This window comes from Microtus pennsylvanicus, chromosome 1 (genome assembly GCF_037038515.1).
Source record: "Microtus pennsylvanicus isolate mMicPen1 chromosome 1, mMicPen1.hap1, whole genome shotgun sequence".
In the NCBI taxonomy this organism is placed as follows: Eukaryota; Metazoa; Chordata; class Mammalia; order Rodentia; family Cricetidae; genus Microtus; species Microtus pennsylvanicus.
In genome coordinates, this window is record NC_134579.1 from 156,993,928 (window position 1) to 157,012,888 (window position 18,961).

An 18,961-nucleotide genomic window follows, 5' to 3' on the forward strand; every position below is an offset into this window, starting at 1 on the left:
TCACAGGGATTCTGAGTATGAAAGTTCCTTCGACTTTTCAATAACCTATGTTCCTTCGACTTTTCAATAACCTTTGCCTAGGATTGGAGGACACCAGACTGATAGAATTAACTCTCAGGAGCAGGCTTTCAGGTCTGTCTATTCTCTGTGATGGAGCAGGGATGGCTCCTGACTACTTCTACCCCATAGGCCTCATTAGGACAGTTCCCTAAGAGCTTGGTGACAGTCCTTGAAACTCAAAGATCACAAGGCATTGTGGGCAGATGTGGAACACCGGGAGTGAGAACCCAGCATGCACAGGGAATTCTGATAGTCATGGGAACAGCCCTTCCTCAAGGGAGATATCCCAGGCACTGTCCAACTTTCCCTCATGGGAGCCTCCCCCAGGAATAGGCAGAAGAAGTGTGATCATCCTGCCTTATGCTCAAGAAAGAATGTTTCATTATGCCTCTTTCTCCTGGTATCACATACAGCAGACTTCATGTGATCATGGTTCCAAGCCCACAGTATCAGCAGGGGTTTGCTAGGCAATTTTGAAACACCTGGGCACTTAGGTAAACTGTGTCTTGAAGTCATCTAATCCCCCATGATGCCAGATATCCTGTCATTACTTGTGGTACAGCATCTCCCCTTTCAGGCTGGGTCTGCCCATGCATTTAAGTTGGTGTGGGAAAAGGCTCAGTTACCCCCCATCTGCATTGTCACAGGCTCACTTAAAGGTATACAGAGATTCTGTGTGCCATAGCAATAGTGAAGCTCATAAAAGATGAAGGAACCCCTGTAGTAATATGGGCGGCGGCGGGGCTGCGTCCGTCCCCAACACCCCAGCCGCCTGCCCGGCTAGCTTATGCCCCGAAATAATTACACACAAACTGTATTCATTTAATCACTGCTTGGCCCTTAGCTCTAGCCCTTACTGGCTAATTCTGATATCCCAATCAACCCATCTCTAATAATCTGTGAGCACCGGTCTTACCGGGAAGATTCTAGGTCAGAGCTTCATCGAGTGTGTCTGCCTGGGATCGGGGCATGACGTCTCTGCTGAGGCATCTGCTCCTGAGAGAAGAGCTGTCGAGTCTGAGCTCACTTCCTCTTCCTCCCAGCGTTCTGTTCTGTCTACTCCGCCTACCTAATTTTCTGTCATATTAGGGCCAAGCAGTTTTCTTTATTAATTAACCAATGAAAGCAACAGATAAATACAAGACCCACCTCCATCATTCTCCAGATTTCTTTTCTCACCAATTTTCCAATCATGCTCTTTCCACGTCCCTGACCATCCAGTCAATCCATTGGCTGCAGCCCATCAATCAGTGCGTAGTTGCACATTTGTCCTTTTTTCCTCCAAACAAACTATATAACCAAGTGTAATTCCTGAACTTCTGCCCACTGTGAAGATTTCCCTTCACCAGTATTTTTCAGACTTGTCCCAGAGTAGGGTTGGACTGCTGCAGCTGTCCACTTCTTAGTGGTGCCTTCATGATGTACAGAACCATCAGTCAACATGGCACTTGTCTTCTCTTCCTCAGTCAACCATAGTGAAGATTCAATGAGGGTATAAGTCCATGCTTGACAGCACGAGGCATTGTAACAGGAGTAGAAATCATAGGCATTTGAGCAACTTCTTCAAGTAGCTAGCTTGTGCCTTCAGGACCTATTTGGGCCTTATCTCTATATACTTCTTCCATTTGATAATAGATTTCTGCTCTACATATCCTACTGTATGAGTTGGTGGGTTCAATAACATTCAGCTCATGATGGGCAGTTCATGTCTCATGGTAAGGTGGTTGTCCACTGTCAAACATTCAGTTTCTCACAGTGACTGGGATTAAAGGCGTATGCTTGCATGCTTGGCCATATTTATTTTTGAAAATGATTCTCTGGAAACTAGTGACAGACACTTGAAAGGTCTTTAATTTTCTAATTTAATTTATTAAGTGTCCCAATTTTTCTAAGTTCCTATTCTTGTATGTTATTAAGCTTTGTTCTTTGTGTGTGTGTGTGTGTGTGTGTGTGTGTAGACTCTGTAGCACAGGCTTTAAAACTCACAGTGATCTTAACTGTGTGTCCAGATTGTTGGTACTAAACTAGTGTGATACCACACATAGCTTGAAAAATAATTTTTATGGGCTAAATCTCTCCTTCTTATGGTGGTCAGTTAGGCCAGGAGGTCGTGTCAGAATGCCTGTTACTAGAGATAAAGATAGTAGTGCACTTCTATATATACTAAAAGTTATATACTAAAAGTGGAAGGTGGATGCTCTGAAAGAATCTTCAGTGCTTTTAACTAGTATGGCATTTTCCACCCTAAGTTTTCTATTCTTGATTATGTTTCCTGTCCAACGCAGCCTAGTTTGGTGAGACTTCTGATGCTGATTTAAAAGTACAATTATCATTCATTTGAGAGAATAGGCCTCACACAGAGATTAGCTCCCTAATTGTTTATCCAATAACACATGGTGAGCCAATTTTCCATATATGTACAATAAAAAAAATGGACACAGCATGTTGTAGTCATGTAATTCAGCATATATTCACCCATACTAAATGAGGAAGAATGTGGAAGGGAGGGGGGAATGAAGGAATAAATGGGAAATTGATGTAATATTTTTACTTATCAATTTACGGTAATAAATTTTAAGTAAAAAGAGGGCTAGAGAGATGACTCAGCAAGTAGGAGACCCAGGTTCCATATCCAGGACTCACGTGCAGGCTAACCACTTGAGGCAACTCCAGTCCCAGACATCTCTTGCCTTCTTCTGGCCTCAGTAAGTACTGGGCACAGACAACATGCCAGCAAAACGGTATATAAGCGTTTTTTTTTAAATAAAAAACTTACAAAACAGAAGGATTGAAATCTCTACAGTGATGCCACAGCCCCAAACACAGAGCAGCCAGGGCTAGTTACAATGAACTCCTTCTGGTCTTGCATGGAAGCAGCTGTCGCCTTTCCACTGAGCCAGCCTGTTCAGAGGCAAAAGCAGTTTTATTCTGAGGGTCAGAGAGTTCATCATAACTGTCCATCTAAGAACAGAGTATTGAGTGCTGATAAGTCACTTTTTCTTGATGTTTTCTGTATTTGTGTTCTCTACCTTTTGTATCTGTGAGAACTGTGGCATTGTTACAGTCATTTTTACATCGGACATCAAGGTTGACAGGTTACATAGGCTCCAAAGCAATGTACTTTCTCTGTAAACCTGGTTTTCAGTTAAGAACCGTGGTACGAGATAAACATGCGAGACCATTTCTTTCCACCATTTCTATAATTTATATGTTTGTACAGAAGAATGTACCTAAATGTCTTTACTTTTAACACTGTGATCATGTTCAGAAATGGATTTGTTAGCTGACCCTAACAAACCGCTCCTTTTGTGTTCTTAAATCTCTGTTCAGATGTTAAATATTCTGGACACCCTTCCACCCCTGTGACAGAGAATCACTCCACCCCACATGGTTGTACAATTTGTGCCCAGGACAAAGAAGGGGAAGTGCCTAAGAAGAGCTGGAAGACAGCAGGATCTACAGTTGTTGACCGGGGCAAGTGCTATTGAAATGCATATATCTGCTGCTTTAGAAAAGGTCTTTCTCTGGGGTAGGTGGCAGGGTCAGGAATCATTGTGCTGTGTCTTTAAGCACAGTTTAACCCTATGGGCGGTGCTCTTGTCACTCAAGCTTCACTAGCCAATGAGGCTCTCCAAGCGACCTGACATCACAAGCTGTGCCGGATCCTTCCGGTAGCCCGCTTCAGGCTTGGCTTGGAAGTGAAGCTGACTCCAGTAATTTCCTATGCTGTGTTGCGTGTTCTGTGCTTAGGTTCCTGATGCAGGGAGCGGAACGAAGAGTATGGGCGACCAAGAAAACCACGACACGGTGAGCTTGGGGCTGCAATTCCCAGACTAGGAGGAGCAGTCTGTTGAGCGAAGAAAGCGAATGTGGCGGTTCCTCCCCTGCCTGGGTGGGAGCCAGTGGCCAAACTTAGAGATTGGCATGTTCCTGCCTGGTCTGGCATGGTCCGGCATAGTTCTGCTGGTCCAGCATGCCCCAGTGTGGTTCTGCATTTTCCTGTGTGGTCCGGAGCGGTCTTGTGTATTCTCTGCAATTCGCTTGCAGTCTCTGAGTAACTTAACTATGCCGGCTGCGTCTGTGCAGAGCATTGGATTGGGACTGTTGTTTGAACTATCCTTGTTGACATCACTGTGAAATATCGGCGCCCTTAGTGCTTGTGTTGTCGCTAGGGAACACATTTGCAAGAATCAGAGAGTGCTGGTCTCTCTAATATCTTCCGTAAGTTCGACAGTTTTAACATTTAACTTTTACGTTTAGGATCGATCTGGAGTTAATTTTATGGCGCTTGTAAAATGGTGTCTCCATTGTAGAGCAGCACTCTACTGCTAACCTGTGATGTGGAAGAGTAGAATTGATGGTATAAGGACTTACCAGTTCTTAGGAGGTATCGGGTCGCGAGGTAGAACTTAGGTAAAGGAGTACTGCATTCCAATTACTCACAAAACAAGCAGCAGCTAACCAAGCCTGTTGGAGTTAGTATGATAAGATGTAAATGTTTGTTCTCCAGGCTTAAGTATCTACATTCCCATAAAAAAGGAGGCCAGCCTGATTTACAACCAGCAGAGAGGCCCATTCCTCCCCCTCCCCATTAAAAATGCAACCTTTATCCCTGGTGGCTCACACCTTTTGTCCCTGCACTCTGGAGGCAGAGGCTGATGCATCTTTATGAGCTCAAGGTCAGCCTGGTGTACTAGAGTGAGTTCCAGAACAGCAAGGCTACTCAGAGAAACCCTGTCTTGAAAAAAGAGAATAAAATAAAAACAGCCTCTAGATGCTGCTCAAGGGACCCTTACAGCAGCTTCTCCAGTCTTTTAGAAAAGCACTTTTGAGTCAAGGTCTTCTACTACCTTGCTTGAGGTGGACTTGGACACTGTCTGACCCCTCAGGGCATTGCCCTTGTTATGCTCCTGACTAACCACACTAAAGCTGGCAATACACACCTGCAGCACAAGAGTACTAAGATTACCAGTTTGAGTCACAGAGTGGACTGCCTGTTGCAGAACAGGGAAAGGGTTTGTGTGTGGAGCAAAGCTTCTCCCTTCAGACCAGAAGAGGAGGAACAGTGTACTGTCCACACTGTAGGGGAAAACAGACTAGACAGCAGCTAGATCACAGACTGAAGTTGAAGGCAGTGATCTGCAGGGGTCTCCATTACAATGAGGGACTGCTGGAGCATGGTGAGTGACTTTCTCTGTAATTTCCTTGATGTATTAATTCCTTCCATGTGACTGAAGGCAGAATTGGTGGGTGTCTTGATTTGAGACATTTTAGGGAGGTTGGCTTGAACTACTAAGTATTCAGTTTCTAATTAGCAAACACTCCAATTCAGATGTGTGCAATTCTGGTTGGCACAGCTAAGTCAGCTGAGAGTTTTGAGACACAGGCCTTTGGCTGTAACTCCATGTGTTACTCAGTGGCTAACATTTACATGGGACAAAGTCATACACTCTTTTATGAATGGCATTCCCTCTACCAGGGTAGTGCCAACTTTATTTCAAAGTCAGTATAGCTACATATTTTTCCATTTATTTTTATTATTTTAAGACAGCAATTATTTGTATCATTTTAAAAATTCATTTTCTTTAAATGCATCATTCATCTTTTTTTCCATTTTTCAATATTTCAAAGTTTAAGGGTTTCATTCCATTTCTTCTTAAGTGCTGTTTATTTATTTATATGTTTACTTGTATCAGTTTAGAGCAATGTTTCTCAAACTTAGGGGTCATGTTTCCCTTTTGGGGATCAAATGACTTTATTATAGGACTGGTCTCACACCATGGGTAAAAACAGATATATATTATAATTCTTAACAGTAGCAAAGATATAGTTATGAAGTAGCATTGAAAATAGTTTTATGGTTGGAGGGTCACCACATTTTGAGGAACTGTATTACAGGGTCACAGCATGCAGAAGGTTGAGAACTACTTGTTTAAATCAATTTCTCCTGTACCTCAGGCTAGCTTCACACTATATAACTGAGAATTGTTTTGAACACCTAATGCTGCCTCTGCTGCCCAAGGCTGAGCAGACAGTCCTACAGCTCCTTCTAAGTTGTTCTAGACTGGTCTTTAGGAGGAAAATTGACCAGTGAATGAGTATCCTTTAACTACTCTAGACGTCATTGTTAATTTGCAAATGAAGTGGGACCTGTGTGTGAATTGAGTTCACTGACAAACTGGTAGGTGTAGTCACAGTGGAGAAAGGGGTGGGCCTTAAGGAGGGTGAGAACCTTCCTGCTTTGACAGTAGTTGACATTAGCAATGAGTAGAGATGTAATCGATTTTTGATGATCAATACATGTTCTCACTGGCATTTCTTGGGTTCACAGACCAGACGATCAAGATTCTGGATAAAGAATTGAATTTTCATAAAACCAATTACTGTAATTACACTAGTTCAACCTAAATCGAAGAACTGGATAAAATGTTGTGGCCCCGATTATTATGACTGTTTGTTCAGGTGTAAGATGTGTATACCCTGAGAGAAAGGATGTGAGTAGTGCTTGGTGGTTTCTAATACAGCTCCCTAGTCTCTGGAGCACATGGCCATAAGCCTGTTTCATTCTTCTAAGAGAATTATTTGGAATTATAATTACATTGTTCCATGTCTCTTTTCTGCCTCCAAGCCCTCCCAAAGACCCTTCATTTTGTTCTAATCCATGGCCTCTTTTTGTTTAACAACGGTTACTGTTTGAATGTGACTTGTGTTTGGTTGCAGGACCTCACAGCTATGAAGAAAAGGGTTGACAACACTGGACATAGAGTATGTAATTGAATGTGTATGCATAGGACCCTGTACTTTGAAAGAGAAGCAGAAAATGATCTGAGAGAATGGTAGATTTTATGAAACAACAAAATTCCCATATTTGGATTCTCTCTGACCTTAGTATGGAAGGACAAACCTGAGAGAGTTTTTGCTCCTGAGTAGTTTTTTCTCTGCTTACCCAGTATGGAATCTGCAAATGTCCTGAAGCCCAGCTGGGTGGGGCTAGCTAAGGACTCTAGCTAGGGACTCTGAAAAAGCTTAGCAATGAAGAGCACCAGTGGGAGCTGTCTTACAGGTTCTTTCCAGGATTCTCCTATTGTTCTGCTGTAGGGAGCTATAAGGAAGACCACAACCATAGCATGGTGAATGTGGGGGCCACTGTCACCCGACCAGGAAATAAAAATTAGCTGAGCTGTCAAGGCTGCTTGTACTGGCATGGACCATGAGCCAGACTGAGGTTCTGTTGGTCCCTGCCCTTGGTTACTGAGATTTGTTCAGTTTGTATTCTCTGGGTAGAGTGAGGCTTTTCCAGACTGGCATGGGAGACTGTGAACTTGTAATATCACTGTCGCATGCCATGTAATTGAGAATTGCTTTGAACAATCCTGCCTCTGTTCCCCAGTGCTGGGTAGAGAGTCCTGAAACTCTTTCCAGTCTGGGCCTTGAGTGATCTGTGAGAAGGAAAAATAAGCCAGTTAATGATTGGCCACCAATCTCCCTGACTCTTAGTGAGGATTTATAAATTAAGAGGGACCTGTGCAAGAACTGGGTTCATAGACCAACCTTGAACCTGTTGGAGGCACAGTGCAGTAAGTGAGAGGCAGAAATGGTGCTTGAGAGCTTTCCTCTTTCAACAGTAGTTGAGATTATCTTTGGAATCAGATAATCAATTTTAGATGCCCCATAAATGTCCTGATTGACCATTTCTTGGGGTCCATAAACCAGGGCAATCAAGAATCTGGAAAAAGTGACCTTATCATGAAACCAATTAGCTATAGTTACAGTAGTTTAACCAAAATAGATCTGTGTTTAATGTTTTAACCCTGCCTAACAGGACTGTTATTTTTCTGGTTTTAGATGTCAATTTTGTATTATCTGACATAAATTCAGTGGTTTTTATATGCAAATCAATTCTTTCTATATATTGCAAATCGACAACATTTTTCAGAAGTTTATTAAAATCCCTCAGTACCATGAGAATAGCATATAATTCTGACTTTAGGACAGACTCATAAGTGATTTGATCCACTTTACTTAAATTTTCTGATTTGTAACCTGCCTTTTTTGATTCATTTTTAATATTATAGAATGTAGGGGCTCTAGTTATTTGTATTTTCTGTACAATGGAAGGAAATATCCCGCTAAGTCTCTTTATTGCTTGAATTCTCTGGCTTTTGGAATATTTGTTGTTAATCTCTCCCAAAAACTACTAATCATTCTTTGCCAGGGTTCATTTTGTGCCCATAACTTGTGAGTTTCATCCTTATTAAATAAAAGGTACTATAGTTTCTACTCAGTCTATTCTGCTAATTGACAAAGTCTCAATTTTTCTGTTAGAATTATCTCAGAGATCTTTTCTATCTAAGTTTTCAGTTGCTTTCCTTGGTTTATGTGGTAAAAATAATCATTCTAAGATATTATCTACTTCTGCATTAAAATTCCTGTAGGGAAATATTTGGAGGGTAATATGACCAGAACGTAGTTAAGATTCAGATCCACATGTTCCACATGTACCTTCTATAGTTTCTCCTCTGTCAAACTCTATTTTCTCTCAGCTTCAGCTGATAAATTCCTGGGACTATTTAAATCCTTGTGACCATCTAAGATTTTATTTACATTAACCAGTCCTTCAGATTTTAACCAAATAGTGGGCCGAAGATTTGAAATGTCTCCTAGCAGTGTTTGAAAATCATTTAAAGTCTGCAATCAGTCTAGTTTGCACTTTGGGGGTCTAATTTTTTTTGTAAACCTATGATAGCTTAAATAATTGATAGATATTTCTTTTATTTTTCAGGAGCAATTTATAATCCCCAACAAGACAACATTTTCTTTACTTCTTTAAACATTCTTTCTAAAGTATCTCTACATTTGAATCAGATAGTAAAATGTCATTCATATAACGGAAAACTCTAGAATCAGGACATTGCTAACATATTATTTCGAATGACTGCCATATAAAATATTGGCACAGGATCACTATTTAATAGTCCCTGTGGGAAAAATCTTCCATTGATACCATTTTCCAGATTTCTGTTAAACAACAAATATAGGAGTATTCCAAGGGCTGGTTGATTCTTCAATTTGCTGACCATTTATTTAGAACAGTGTTCTAAAGTCTTCAGTTTCTCTCTTGTTAATGGCTTTTGTGCAACTCATACAGGTTTGTCTGTCAACCATTTTAAAGTTAGGACTGTTGGTGTCTTTGAAAGATCAGCAGCTGTTGTGCCCTGTTCTTGTACAACCTGAATGTTCAGTGACTGTTTATAATATCTTGTAGTATTTTTTCCAGTAACATAGGTTAATTTATTGTTTGTTTCTCAGATTGGGCAAATGTTAGTCTGGTGAGTATTCTATTGCTGTAACAATTCATGTCCCCACAAATTCATTGCTATTTTAGCCTCATGTCTTTAATTTTCCTCTATGTTTTCCTGGCCCAATACATTTGACCTATCTTGTGTTCTGTTTCACCTGAGATAAAGTTCCAGTTGTGTTTTGGGAAGATATGACTTGTTTTCTGATTTTACAAGCTGTCACATTCAAGAGCTTATCTTGAAAGTTCAGAAGACATTTTGAAAATTTGAATGTCATAGAGGCTGTTGTAGACTCTGAGGATCATTGAAGTGGCTAATTGTATTTTCTTCATGGATGACCATGAGCCTATTGTGACTTGGGTCTGAATGTAGTCGATTGAATTCAATACCTTCTAGACAGATGATGTATTTGAACATGTGTCTCTCCTTGGTGGCTCTCTTTAGGGTTGCTGGTGGAACCTTAAATAGGATGAACCCTTCTGGATGAAATCACTCACTGGGGATTGGAGATGAGTGCCCTTAGCCATAACCTATTTTATTTTGTGTGTGTGTCTACTGTGTTGTGGTTGAAACTGATCAAGCTAGTTTCCTTCTTGTTCTTTTATGACATCACCAGCATTATAGACTTTGTCCCTAAGTTATATAAGATACAGTAGAAACCATTGCTGTTGAATGGCTTAACCATTTTGGTAGCATGCTGTATTTATTTTCTTAGTTATGCTTTTGAAGACAATGTTTGTCTGTGTAGCTCTCGCTGTCCTGAAAGTAGCTCTGTAGACCTAGAAGGTCTCAGACTTAAGAGATCTACCTGACTTTGTCTCCCAAATGCTGGGATTAAGGGTGGGCCAACATCCTGGGTTTTGTATTGTTTTTATGTTTTTGGTGATGGGCCTGGGATGTAGGTTTTTGTACATGTTGAGTATGTCCTGTTGTACTGTGCTCCACTACCATCTTCAATCTTGATATTAGGCAGAGGATATCATTCATGACACTAATGCTGCCTGGCCCTTCTGAGTCATTGGATTTGTAGGTGTGTGACATTCTTTCTGCCTGTTGTATTTACTTTGAATTTTTTAAAATGAATGAGTCTTTTATTTGCATTCATGGATGTGCACCCCTTGGGTATCTTGTCCTCATAATTATCAAATGATGACTTCAGAACCCCTGAGCTTAGATAATGGATAGTTGTAATTCCCCACGTAAGCACTGGCTTTTAAACCCACCATATGAAAGACCATATGAACTCTTTATTGCTGAGCCATCTCACATCTTCTATGTTGATTATTTATTATCAACATTTACATTGGTCCGGTCTTCATCTGCTTAAAACTGCAGTTCCTTTCATTAATATCTTATTATTGTTAAACTTCAGACAGGTACTTTATGTTTCTGGAAGGTGAGTACAGAACTGGAGTGAGTGCATAATTCTTTGTGGGAATTTCAGTACAAAACCACTGAGTTCTTTCTATCCTTTTGTTTGTTTGACTTTTGCAGAGGAGACAGGGTCTTAATATGTATTTCTGATTGTGCTGGAATTGACTGTATAAATGAGAATAGCTTTTTATTCAGATGCAGACCTACCTTTCTCTGCTTTCTGAGTGCTGCAATTAAAAGCATGAGCCAGTACACTTTTTTTTGTAGTTGGAATTGTTCATACAATTTCTCTGATGCATACTCAGTACTATTCATCTGTTTTTTTTTTTTGTCTCTCTATGTCTGTTAATACACATTTCTCTAGCAAGATGATAATCTCATTCAAAGGGTTCAAAAATGACAAAGGTGATCCTCCTCTTCAGTTTTCTTCTAAACTGACTTGGTGATTGCAATAGAGTTTCTGTGTCATGGAATACGTGTGGATAGCATGAGAATTAAATAACTATATTTTCAAAGAAGCATACATTTACTGTGTTTTCAGTATCATTTTCTTTGTCCACATCTATGGGATATTTTAGAATGTAGTGACCTATGATGATGTGCATGTTGACTTCACCCGGGAAGAGTGGGCTTTGCTGGATCCTTCCCAGAAGAGTCTCTACAATGATGTGATGCTGGAGACCTGTAGGAACCTCACTGCTATAGGTAAGACTGTGAGTTTTCCTTCACATTTTAAAATAAGGGGACAACTTGATTTTGATTATTGATGTTCTTCTGTAATTATGATTGAGACTGTGGAAGGATAATACGAAAAAAAAAACAAGCATGGTTTTCAAGTTCACTGAATATAATTTAAATTTTGCTCAATTTCAAATAACATATATTTTCTTATACTATATTTTAGGCTACAAATGGGAAGATCATAATATTGAAGAACATTGTCAAAGTTCAAGCAGACATGGAAGGTAATTTGCATGTGCAAGCTAATAGAAATGGGCCTCAGAAGAAATTTTAAGATGTCTCGAAGAAAGCAATAGTATATTAGCACAGCTTAAAGGGCATTGATAATTATTAAATTCTCAAAACCATGTACCCCAATGTCAAGCAGGTGAATTGTGTTTGCAAGCTATTCATTTCAGAAGGAAGACAAGAAAACAATTAACTGATAGCACCATTTCAATCATAGCCTCATGAGAGCTATGCTGTTGAACTGCCAGGCTATTTAGTTTCACACAATTCCATTACAAAATGTTTGCATGTTGAATAGGTTATAAGTATTATATGTCCAAAACCTTCTAAGAAGCAAATAGTCCATAGCAGACCTTATGTTACTCATATTCTTGTTGCGACTCTGTTAAGTTTAATGAGAGGAGGTGTAGTTAGATTCAAGAACCAAGGGGCAGTTGTTGTGGAGAAACCTTAGTTACTATACTGTATGTAGGAGAAAAAGAAAATCAAATGTGTTAATGCTACATGGACACCCTTTATTTGTTTTTCTCCATTTAATAGGTATATAATATGTCACTATGGAGACAAGTCATATGAACATGGAATAATGATTGTAATGACGTATCCTTCTTCCTCTCAGAACAATTAGAAGATTTCTAGTTGTCCCCATATTGAATATAGTTGTTGAATGTGATTCAAGCTTACAAGTAATTGCTTTTCTAGCTTCATTGGAAATACATTAATAAACTCACACTGCAGAAAAGCCCTATGAATACTGGAAATGTGGAAATAATTTTATTTGTCATGGTTAAGTTTACAAACATGGTATAACTCACAGTGTAGGAAAATTTATGAACCTAATGTGTGGTAAAGCTCTTACTTTTCCCAGTTCTCTTCAACTACATGAAAAATCTCTTACGAAAAACTGATTCTTTAAACGTGAGTCCTATAAGAAAGGCTCTTACATAGGTGTATTCAAAAATGAAAAACAGTCCTTAATAAAGGGGATCAACATGAGTGTAAACAAAGTGATAAAAGCTTAAGATCTGATTGCCTTTTATAATTAAACCAAATTGTAAACTAATTTATACAGATATAGTCAACAGTGTAATGAATGTGGTAAAGCTTTTACATATGCCAATTTTCATTGCAGGCTCAAAAGAAGCCATACTGAAGATAAATCTGAAACTACTCAATGTGTTAAAGCCTTTGCATATCATAATCATCTTCAAAGGTATGAAAGAATCTGTACTGGAGAGAAACCCTTTGAATGTAATCAATGTGGTAAAGTCTTTACACATCAGAGTATTCTCAAAAATCATAATAGATCACATACTGAAAACAAACCCTATGGATGTAATCAATGTGGGAAAGCCTTTGCGTTTCACAGTCATCTTCGAATGCATACAAGAACACATACTGGAGAGAAGCCCTATGAATGCAACCAATGTGATAAAGCCTTTTCATGTCACAGTCACCTGAAAATACATGAAAGAACCCATACTGGAAAAAAACCCTATGAATGTGATTATTGTGGGAAAGCCTTTTCACAACATTATCATCTCCAAAGGCATAAAAGAACACATACTGGAGAGAAACCCTATGAATGTAATCAATGTGGGAAAGCCTTTGCATGTCAAAGCAGTCTTCTATTGCATCAAAGAACCCATACTGGAGAGAAGCCCTATGAATGTAATCATTGTGGGAAAGCCTTTGCAGTTAACTGTAGTCTCCAAAATCATAAAAGAACACATACTGGAGAGAAACCCTATGAGTGCAAACAGTGTGGTAAAGGCTTTGCGCAGAAAAGTCATCTTCTAAGGCATAGTAGGACACATACTGGAGAGAAACCCTATGAATGTAATCATTGTGAGAAAGCCTTTTCACAGCAGTATCATCTCCAAAGACATAAAAGAATGCATACTGGAGAGAAACCTTATGAATGTAATCAATGTGGTAAAGCCTTTGCAAGTAACTGTAGTCTTATAGTACATAAAAGAACACATACTGCAGAAAAACCCTATGAATGTAAACAATGTGGTAAAGCCTTTGCACAACAGAGTCAACTCAACTATCATAAAAGAACACATGCTGGAGAGAACCCCAACAAATGTAATCAATATGAGAAAGTCTTTTCACAACAGAATCTTTTCCAAATACATAGAAGAAAACAAATAGGAGGAAAAGCTCTATGAAGTAATCAATGTTGTAAAGCCTTTACAGTCTTTGTAGTCTTTGCATCATTGGAAAAAAAACATACTACAGAGAATTCCTATAAATGTAGTCAAGGTTTTGCATCTCATTTTAGCTTTTATACAAGATTTAAACTTTCAGTGTGCAATCATTCTGTTAAAACCTGTGCCTATCAAAATAGTCTTTGACGACCTAAAAAAAAAAAAAGCCCATACAGATCTTTAGCCAACACATTTATGTTTCACGAGTGTATTTATTCTGAAGAAAAAAAATCTGACCATATCATTAATCTGTTCAAGAAGTATAATGCCCATCTTTATTTTGTTTGTACCTGCAAACTCATGGAAAAAGCCCTATGAATTTAAATGACATAATAACTCTTTTAGATTTCATGCATCTCTTCAATGACATGAAATAACATTCAGGTGTAAAAGTTTATGGATATTTGTGTCTTTTCTGTTGTTGTGATAAAACATTATGTTTATGTCAACTTATGAAAGAGTTTGACTCTTGATTCCAGAGGGATACCATGAAAGTGATATGGCAACAGGTGTCAGACATGGCAGCTAAAGCAGGAGGCAAAGATCTCACATCCTCAACCTGTAGCTTGAAGCAGAGAGTGGGAATAGGAAATAGTTTTTAGATATAAATTATGAAAGCATATCCCTAATGACATATTTCCTCCAAGAGGGCAGCATGTCCTGAATCTTCTCAAATGATGTTGCCAACTGGAGATTGATTTTTCTGACTTCAAGCCTACATGCTTGCGTTCTGAACCAATGCATGATGAAGTCAAAGTATGTAAGATGCCCTCAACACCTGTGTGATAGGAATGAATACTTATCTGAGAAATTCCTTCATGAGTGAAAATTGGTTTAAAGATTTTATTTAATTTTAATTATGAGATGTTAGTATATATTTGTGTATGTATGTGAATGTGCATTCTGGCTCCCAAGAAGGTTAGACCCTTGAATCTTCTTGTAGCAGGAATTATAGGAAGATGTAAAAGACCTGACCTTGTTTCTGGGAATGAAATTTTCTTCACTGTTCAGCCATGTCTCCAGTCATATACATTTTTAAAGCCTCTCTATATAAACTTGAAATCAGGAAATAGTGAAGAATTCATACAAGAGAAAGACCATATTCATGTAAATGATTGGATAAAGACTCTAGATATCATAGTTGCCATCAGTTTCAAAGAGAAAAAAATCTTTTTCATTTTAACCTCGAAGAACGTAAATTACTACCATGTTCCCTCAAGACTGATGGTGGAAATAACTACATTGTGGTCTCTATTTTGCAACATTTGAAGTCGATATTAAAATATGCTATATATGGCAAATCCACTTGCTAAATTTTATTTTGATGTTCTTATATTTATTCTGTGACTTTGCTCTTCCTCCATTGTGCTTCTCCTTAATGATAGTTATGATAGTTATTTTTCTGCTGCAATGTATTAAATGGGATATCAGTCACCAAATGTGTCAGTTTGTGATCATAATTTGCAAATAAATCTGTCTGTGAAAGGGTCATGGACTGATGTTCCTGGTTTTGTTTTTCATATTTTTATAAATTTCCTTGCGATGTTTGTTATCCAGCCTAACTGGGATGTCAGTAGTTAGTAAGGGAGGTGTTTGAACTCATGGTCCTTATGTTTCAGCCTCCTGAGTACAATCCAGAGGTAGATGATGAATTCCCAGTACCTCATGTTTTCTCTTCATGTTTTAACAATGTTAATGCTAAAATGCTTGTTTAAAAGAAATATAAGAAACAGTAAATACCTCATCCGTGTATCCAAAACAGCATTTTCATATGTCCGGTATGATTTTTAGGCAAGGACAGATATGTGGAAAGTAGAAGGCAACTTTGTAGGGTCTACACTTTTCCTTCCTCATATGGTGATCACATTTTCCTCTGAGGCTTCTCACGGATGCTCAAATATGATTACCTGAAACTTTGTATCACTAAAACACTGTCTTGTCAGATTGTAAATATATTTTCCTCCAAGGATAGAGGAAAATATGACAATTTAAACAAGAATCATATTTGCAAATGAAAATAATATATTGCTACCACTTTCTTCTGGATGGGTTAATTTATCCACTAAACACTTTTTGATAACACTTTCTCAGAAATACAAATGAAAGCCAGAGAATTGACTTAGTGAAGCTGATTGCTGCTAAGCCTGATGACCTGAACCATATTAACCTCACAAAATTATTTCTTATTTCTGCAGTTGGTCTGTTGCATATGTATACTCCCATCCACCTCAAACAAAAATAACTGTTTAACCCAAATAAGTACCATTAAGACCACTAGCAGTCAGATGACTAACTGGGTTTCTATGTGTAGAGCTCACATAGAAAAAGTAGATAATAGACACCATGGCCCAGGTTAAAACACATGAACATAGTTAAAACACTTTTAAATGAAAGAAGTTAACAAAGCAAGAAAATAACCCAATTAGTGAGGTAGGGGAGTGAGGAGTGGAGAAGGGACATAGGGAGGAGAACAAGAGGGATTGGGAAGGTCAAGTTGGGTGAAGGACAGAGAGGGAGAGCAAGGAAAGACATACCTTGAAAAAGGAAGCCATTATGAGCTTAATGAGAAGCCAGGTACTATGGAAATTCCCAGGAATCCACAAGGATGATCCCAGCTAAGAATCTAAGCAATAGTGTATAGAGTACCTAAATATAATCAAATTGATGATTACCTTAAGGGCCATCATAGAACCTTCATCCAGTAGCTGATTGAAACAGATGCAGAGATCCACAGCTAAGCACGGATCAAACTTCTCTAGTCCAGGCATAGAGAGGGAGGAGTTATGAGCAAATGGGCCAACACAGTGATGCTAAAACCCACAGAAAGAGCTGACCCAAGCTAGTGGGAGCTCGCTGACTGAACTGAGAGCTGGGGAACCTGCATAAGACCGAACTAGGCCCTCTGAGTGTGCGTGACAGTTGTTTGGCTTGGGCACTTTCTGAGGCCACTAGCAGTGGAACCAGTAATTATCCTTAATGTATGAACTGGCTCTTTGGATCCCATTCCCTATGGAGGGATATTTACTTAGCCTAGATACAGGGGAGAGGGCCTTGGTCCTGCCTCAAGTGTTGTGACGATCTTTGTTGTCTCCCTGTGGGAAGTCTCATCATGTCAGAGGAGTAGATGGGGTGGGATGAGGAGAAAATGGGGGAAGCAAGAGGATGAGAGAGAGCTGGGAAAATAATATTGTTTTAAATTTAAAAAAATAACTTGTAATGTCAGGTCTAAGAAATCTGATACTACTTCTGGCCTTTTAGGGAACCAGAAATGCAAATGTTGAAAATAGCGATATATTTGTGGTTCCAGATTATTATAAAGGTTTTCTTCATGTATATATTATTTTTAAAAAATTAATTTATGTGTATAGGTCTCGCAACTGTGCACAACAAATGATTGTCAGGTACCAGGGGATACCAGAAGATGGTGTCAGATGCTCCATGGCTGAAGTTCCAGGGAGTTGTGAGCTTTCTTTTGCATGCTTGTAATCATAGCCAGGCCCTGTAAATGAGCAGTTGTTGCTTTTAGTTGCTGAGCAGACTGTTCAGACCCTATGATACGACATTATTAGCAATAAAATATGAGTGAGTGGCTGATCCTAAATATATCTTTACTTCAGCCAAGGTGACCCTGGGGAAATGTAAGATTGATAGAATGAGATGCAAACTTAGACCTGGTATTTAAAGATGTTTCTGAGGGCAAATAGCCACAAGATGTGGGAAAGAATACAGAAAAATTGATCAGGGGAGAAACAGACAAGTTTTAAAAACCAGCTGACTGACAGCTTAACCAAAGCCACAAGACCTTAAAGCCACAGAAACCTTAAAGGTTCAGCCTCTAAGATTTCCTCTCAGGGTTCAAAATAATGATGCCACAATAAACAGAAGGAAATAAAATTTGAGGGTCAATAAGTGTATTCATAATACGTTCTTTCTATCCCCGTCTCTATATTGTTCTCTCTTCCTGGTACTCTATTCTAGTTCTTCTGTCCTGTCTATAATTTCTTAGCTCTAGTTCTCTGTCTCAATCCTAATTTCAATTCCATTTCTCTGCTATGTTGTTTTTCTTCTTTTTTTATTTTTCTGTCTCTGAATTTCTGGGATGATTTTGCTTCTGTTTTAACTTCTGCTCCAGCTTCTTTCTGTTCACACTTCTTTCTGTTCGCATTTCTGTTAGCTCTCTTTGTTCTTACCCAGCTAAAAAGACTCAAGAAACCTTTCACGCATTGGGAAGTTTATGGCCCTTGGTCCATTAGTGTTTTTGTTAAATGTTTGCAAGCTTCAATTTTAGCAAAGTTGATGCTTATCAGGGGCACCAGTGAAGGTTTGTCTTCCTTTGGGCTATGGGTAGATAGTTAGCTATTTTTCTTGAGAGTAAGACACAAGCAGTAAATCTCCCAAACTAGAATCGTCAGTAAACTGAGGTGAAGGTGAAGTGAGGAGCTAGGAATCTTTTAATTCAAGCTTAGTTTTAGGTCATCACTTTTCATATCTATAAGTGAGGTAAAACCAAGGCATGCTTATTTTTTCTATCTATGTGAACAGCAGTGAATTAACAGCTTTGGGCATGTAGCAATTCTATGTCCTTGGAAGTCTGGAAATGTCTTAAATGGCCCTGAATGCTGACCACATACCTGTCAATAAAGATAATTGTAGGACGGGAGACTATGTTTACATAGGAGAGAGGAACAAGTACCTGGTAGTAAGAAGCAGGTTTCTTGACTGTGTGACTGTCTTTACACATAGCTCAAATAATGCTGAACTGTGGGAGATAAAGCCCAAATTTGTAACAGAAGGAGAGTCAGAAAAAAAAAAGCCACTTTGTTTACAAGGCAATTACACTAATAGGCCCTGCATTTTGGTTTACAACTTCACCAAAACCCTTGGCTCTGATGAGTCACTTTGTGAAATGAGATAGTGGTATAGGAGGTCCTTCTGTTTATGTATTACTTTCATTGGTTAATCAATGAAGAAACTGCTTGGCTTGATAGGGCAGAACTTAGGTAGGCAGAGAAGACAGAACTGAATTCTGAAAGGAAGAAAGCAGAG

At 38.9% G+C, this 18,961-nt stretch overlaps 1 protein-coding gene across 5 annotated transcripts in view; it reads left to right on the forward strand.

Annotated features, from left to right (window-relative positions):
• The window catches only part of LOC142832957 (zinc finger protein 431-like), a 50,273-nt gene extending 34,870 nt beyond the window's left edge, over positions 1–15,403 (forward strand). For 2 of the 5 annotated variants that reach the window (XM_075943810.1, XM_075943873.1), the window contains exons 2-4: positions 11,312–11,438; positions 11,638–11,698; positions 12,835–15,403. In XM_075943810.1, coding sequence (XP_075799925.1) covers positions 11,312–11,438; positions 11,638–11,698; positions 12,835–13,876 — 1,230 coding nt within the window. In that variant the 3' untranslated portion in view covers positions 13,877–15,403. Of the gene's footprint in view, positions 1–3,725; positions 3,868–9,337; positions 9,390–11,274; positions 11,439–11,637; positions 11,699–12,834 lie in introns of those variants that run through there. The other 3 variants (XM_075943867.1, XM_075943846.1, XM_075943856.1) reach the window with 3 other exon arrangements.
• The last annotated feature ends 3,558 nt before the right edge of the window (positions 15,404–18,961 follow it).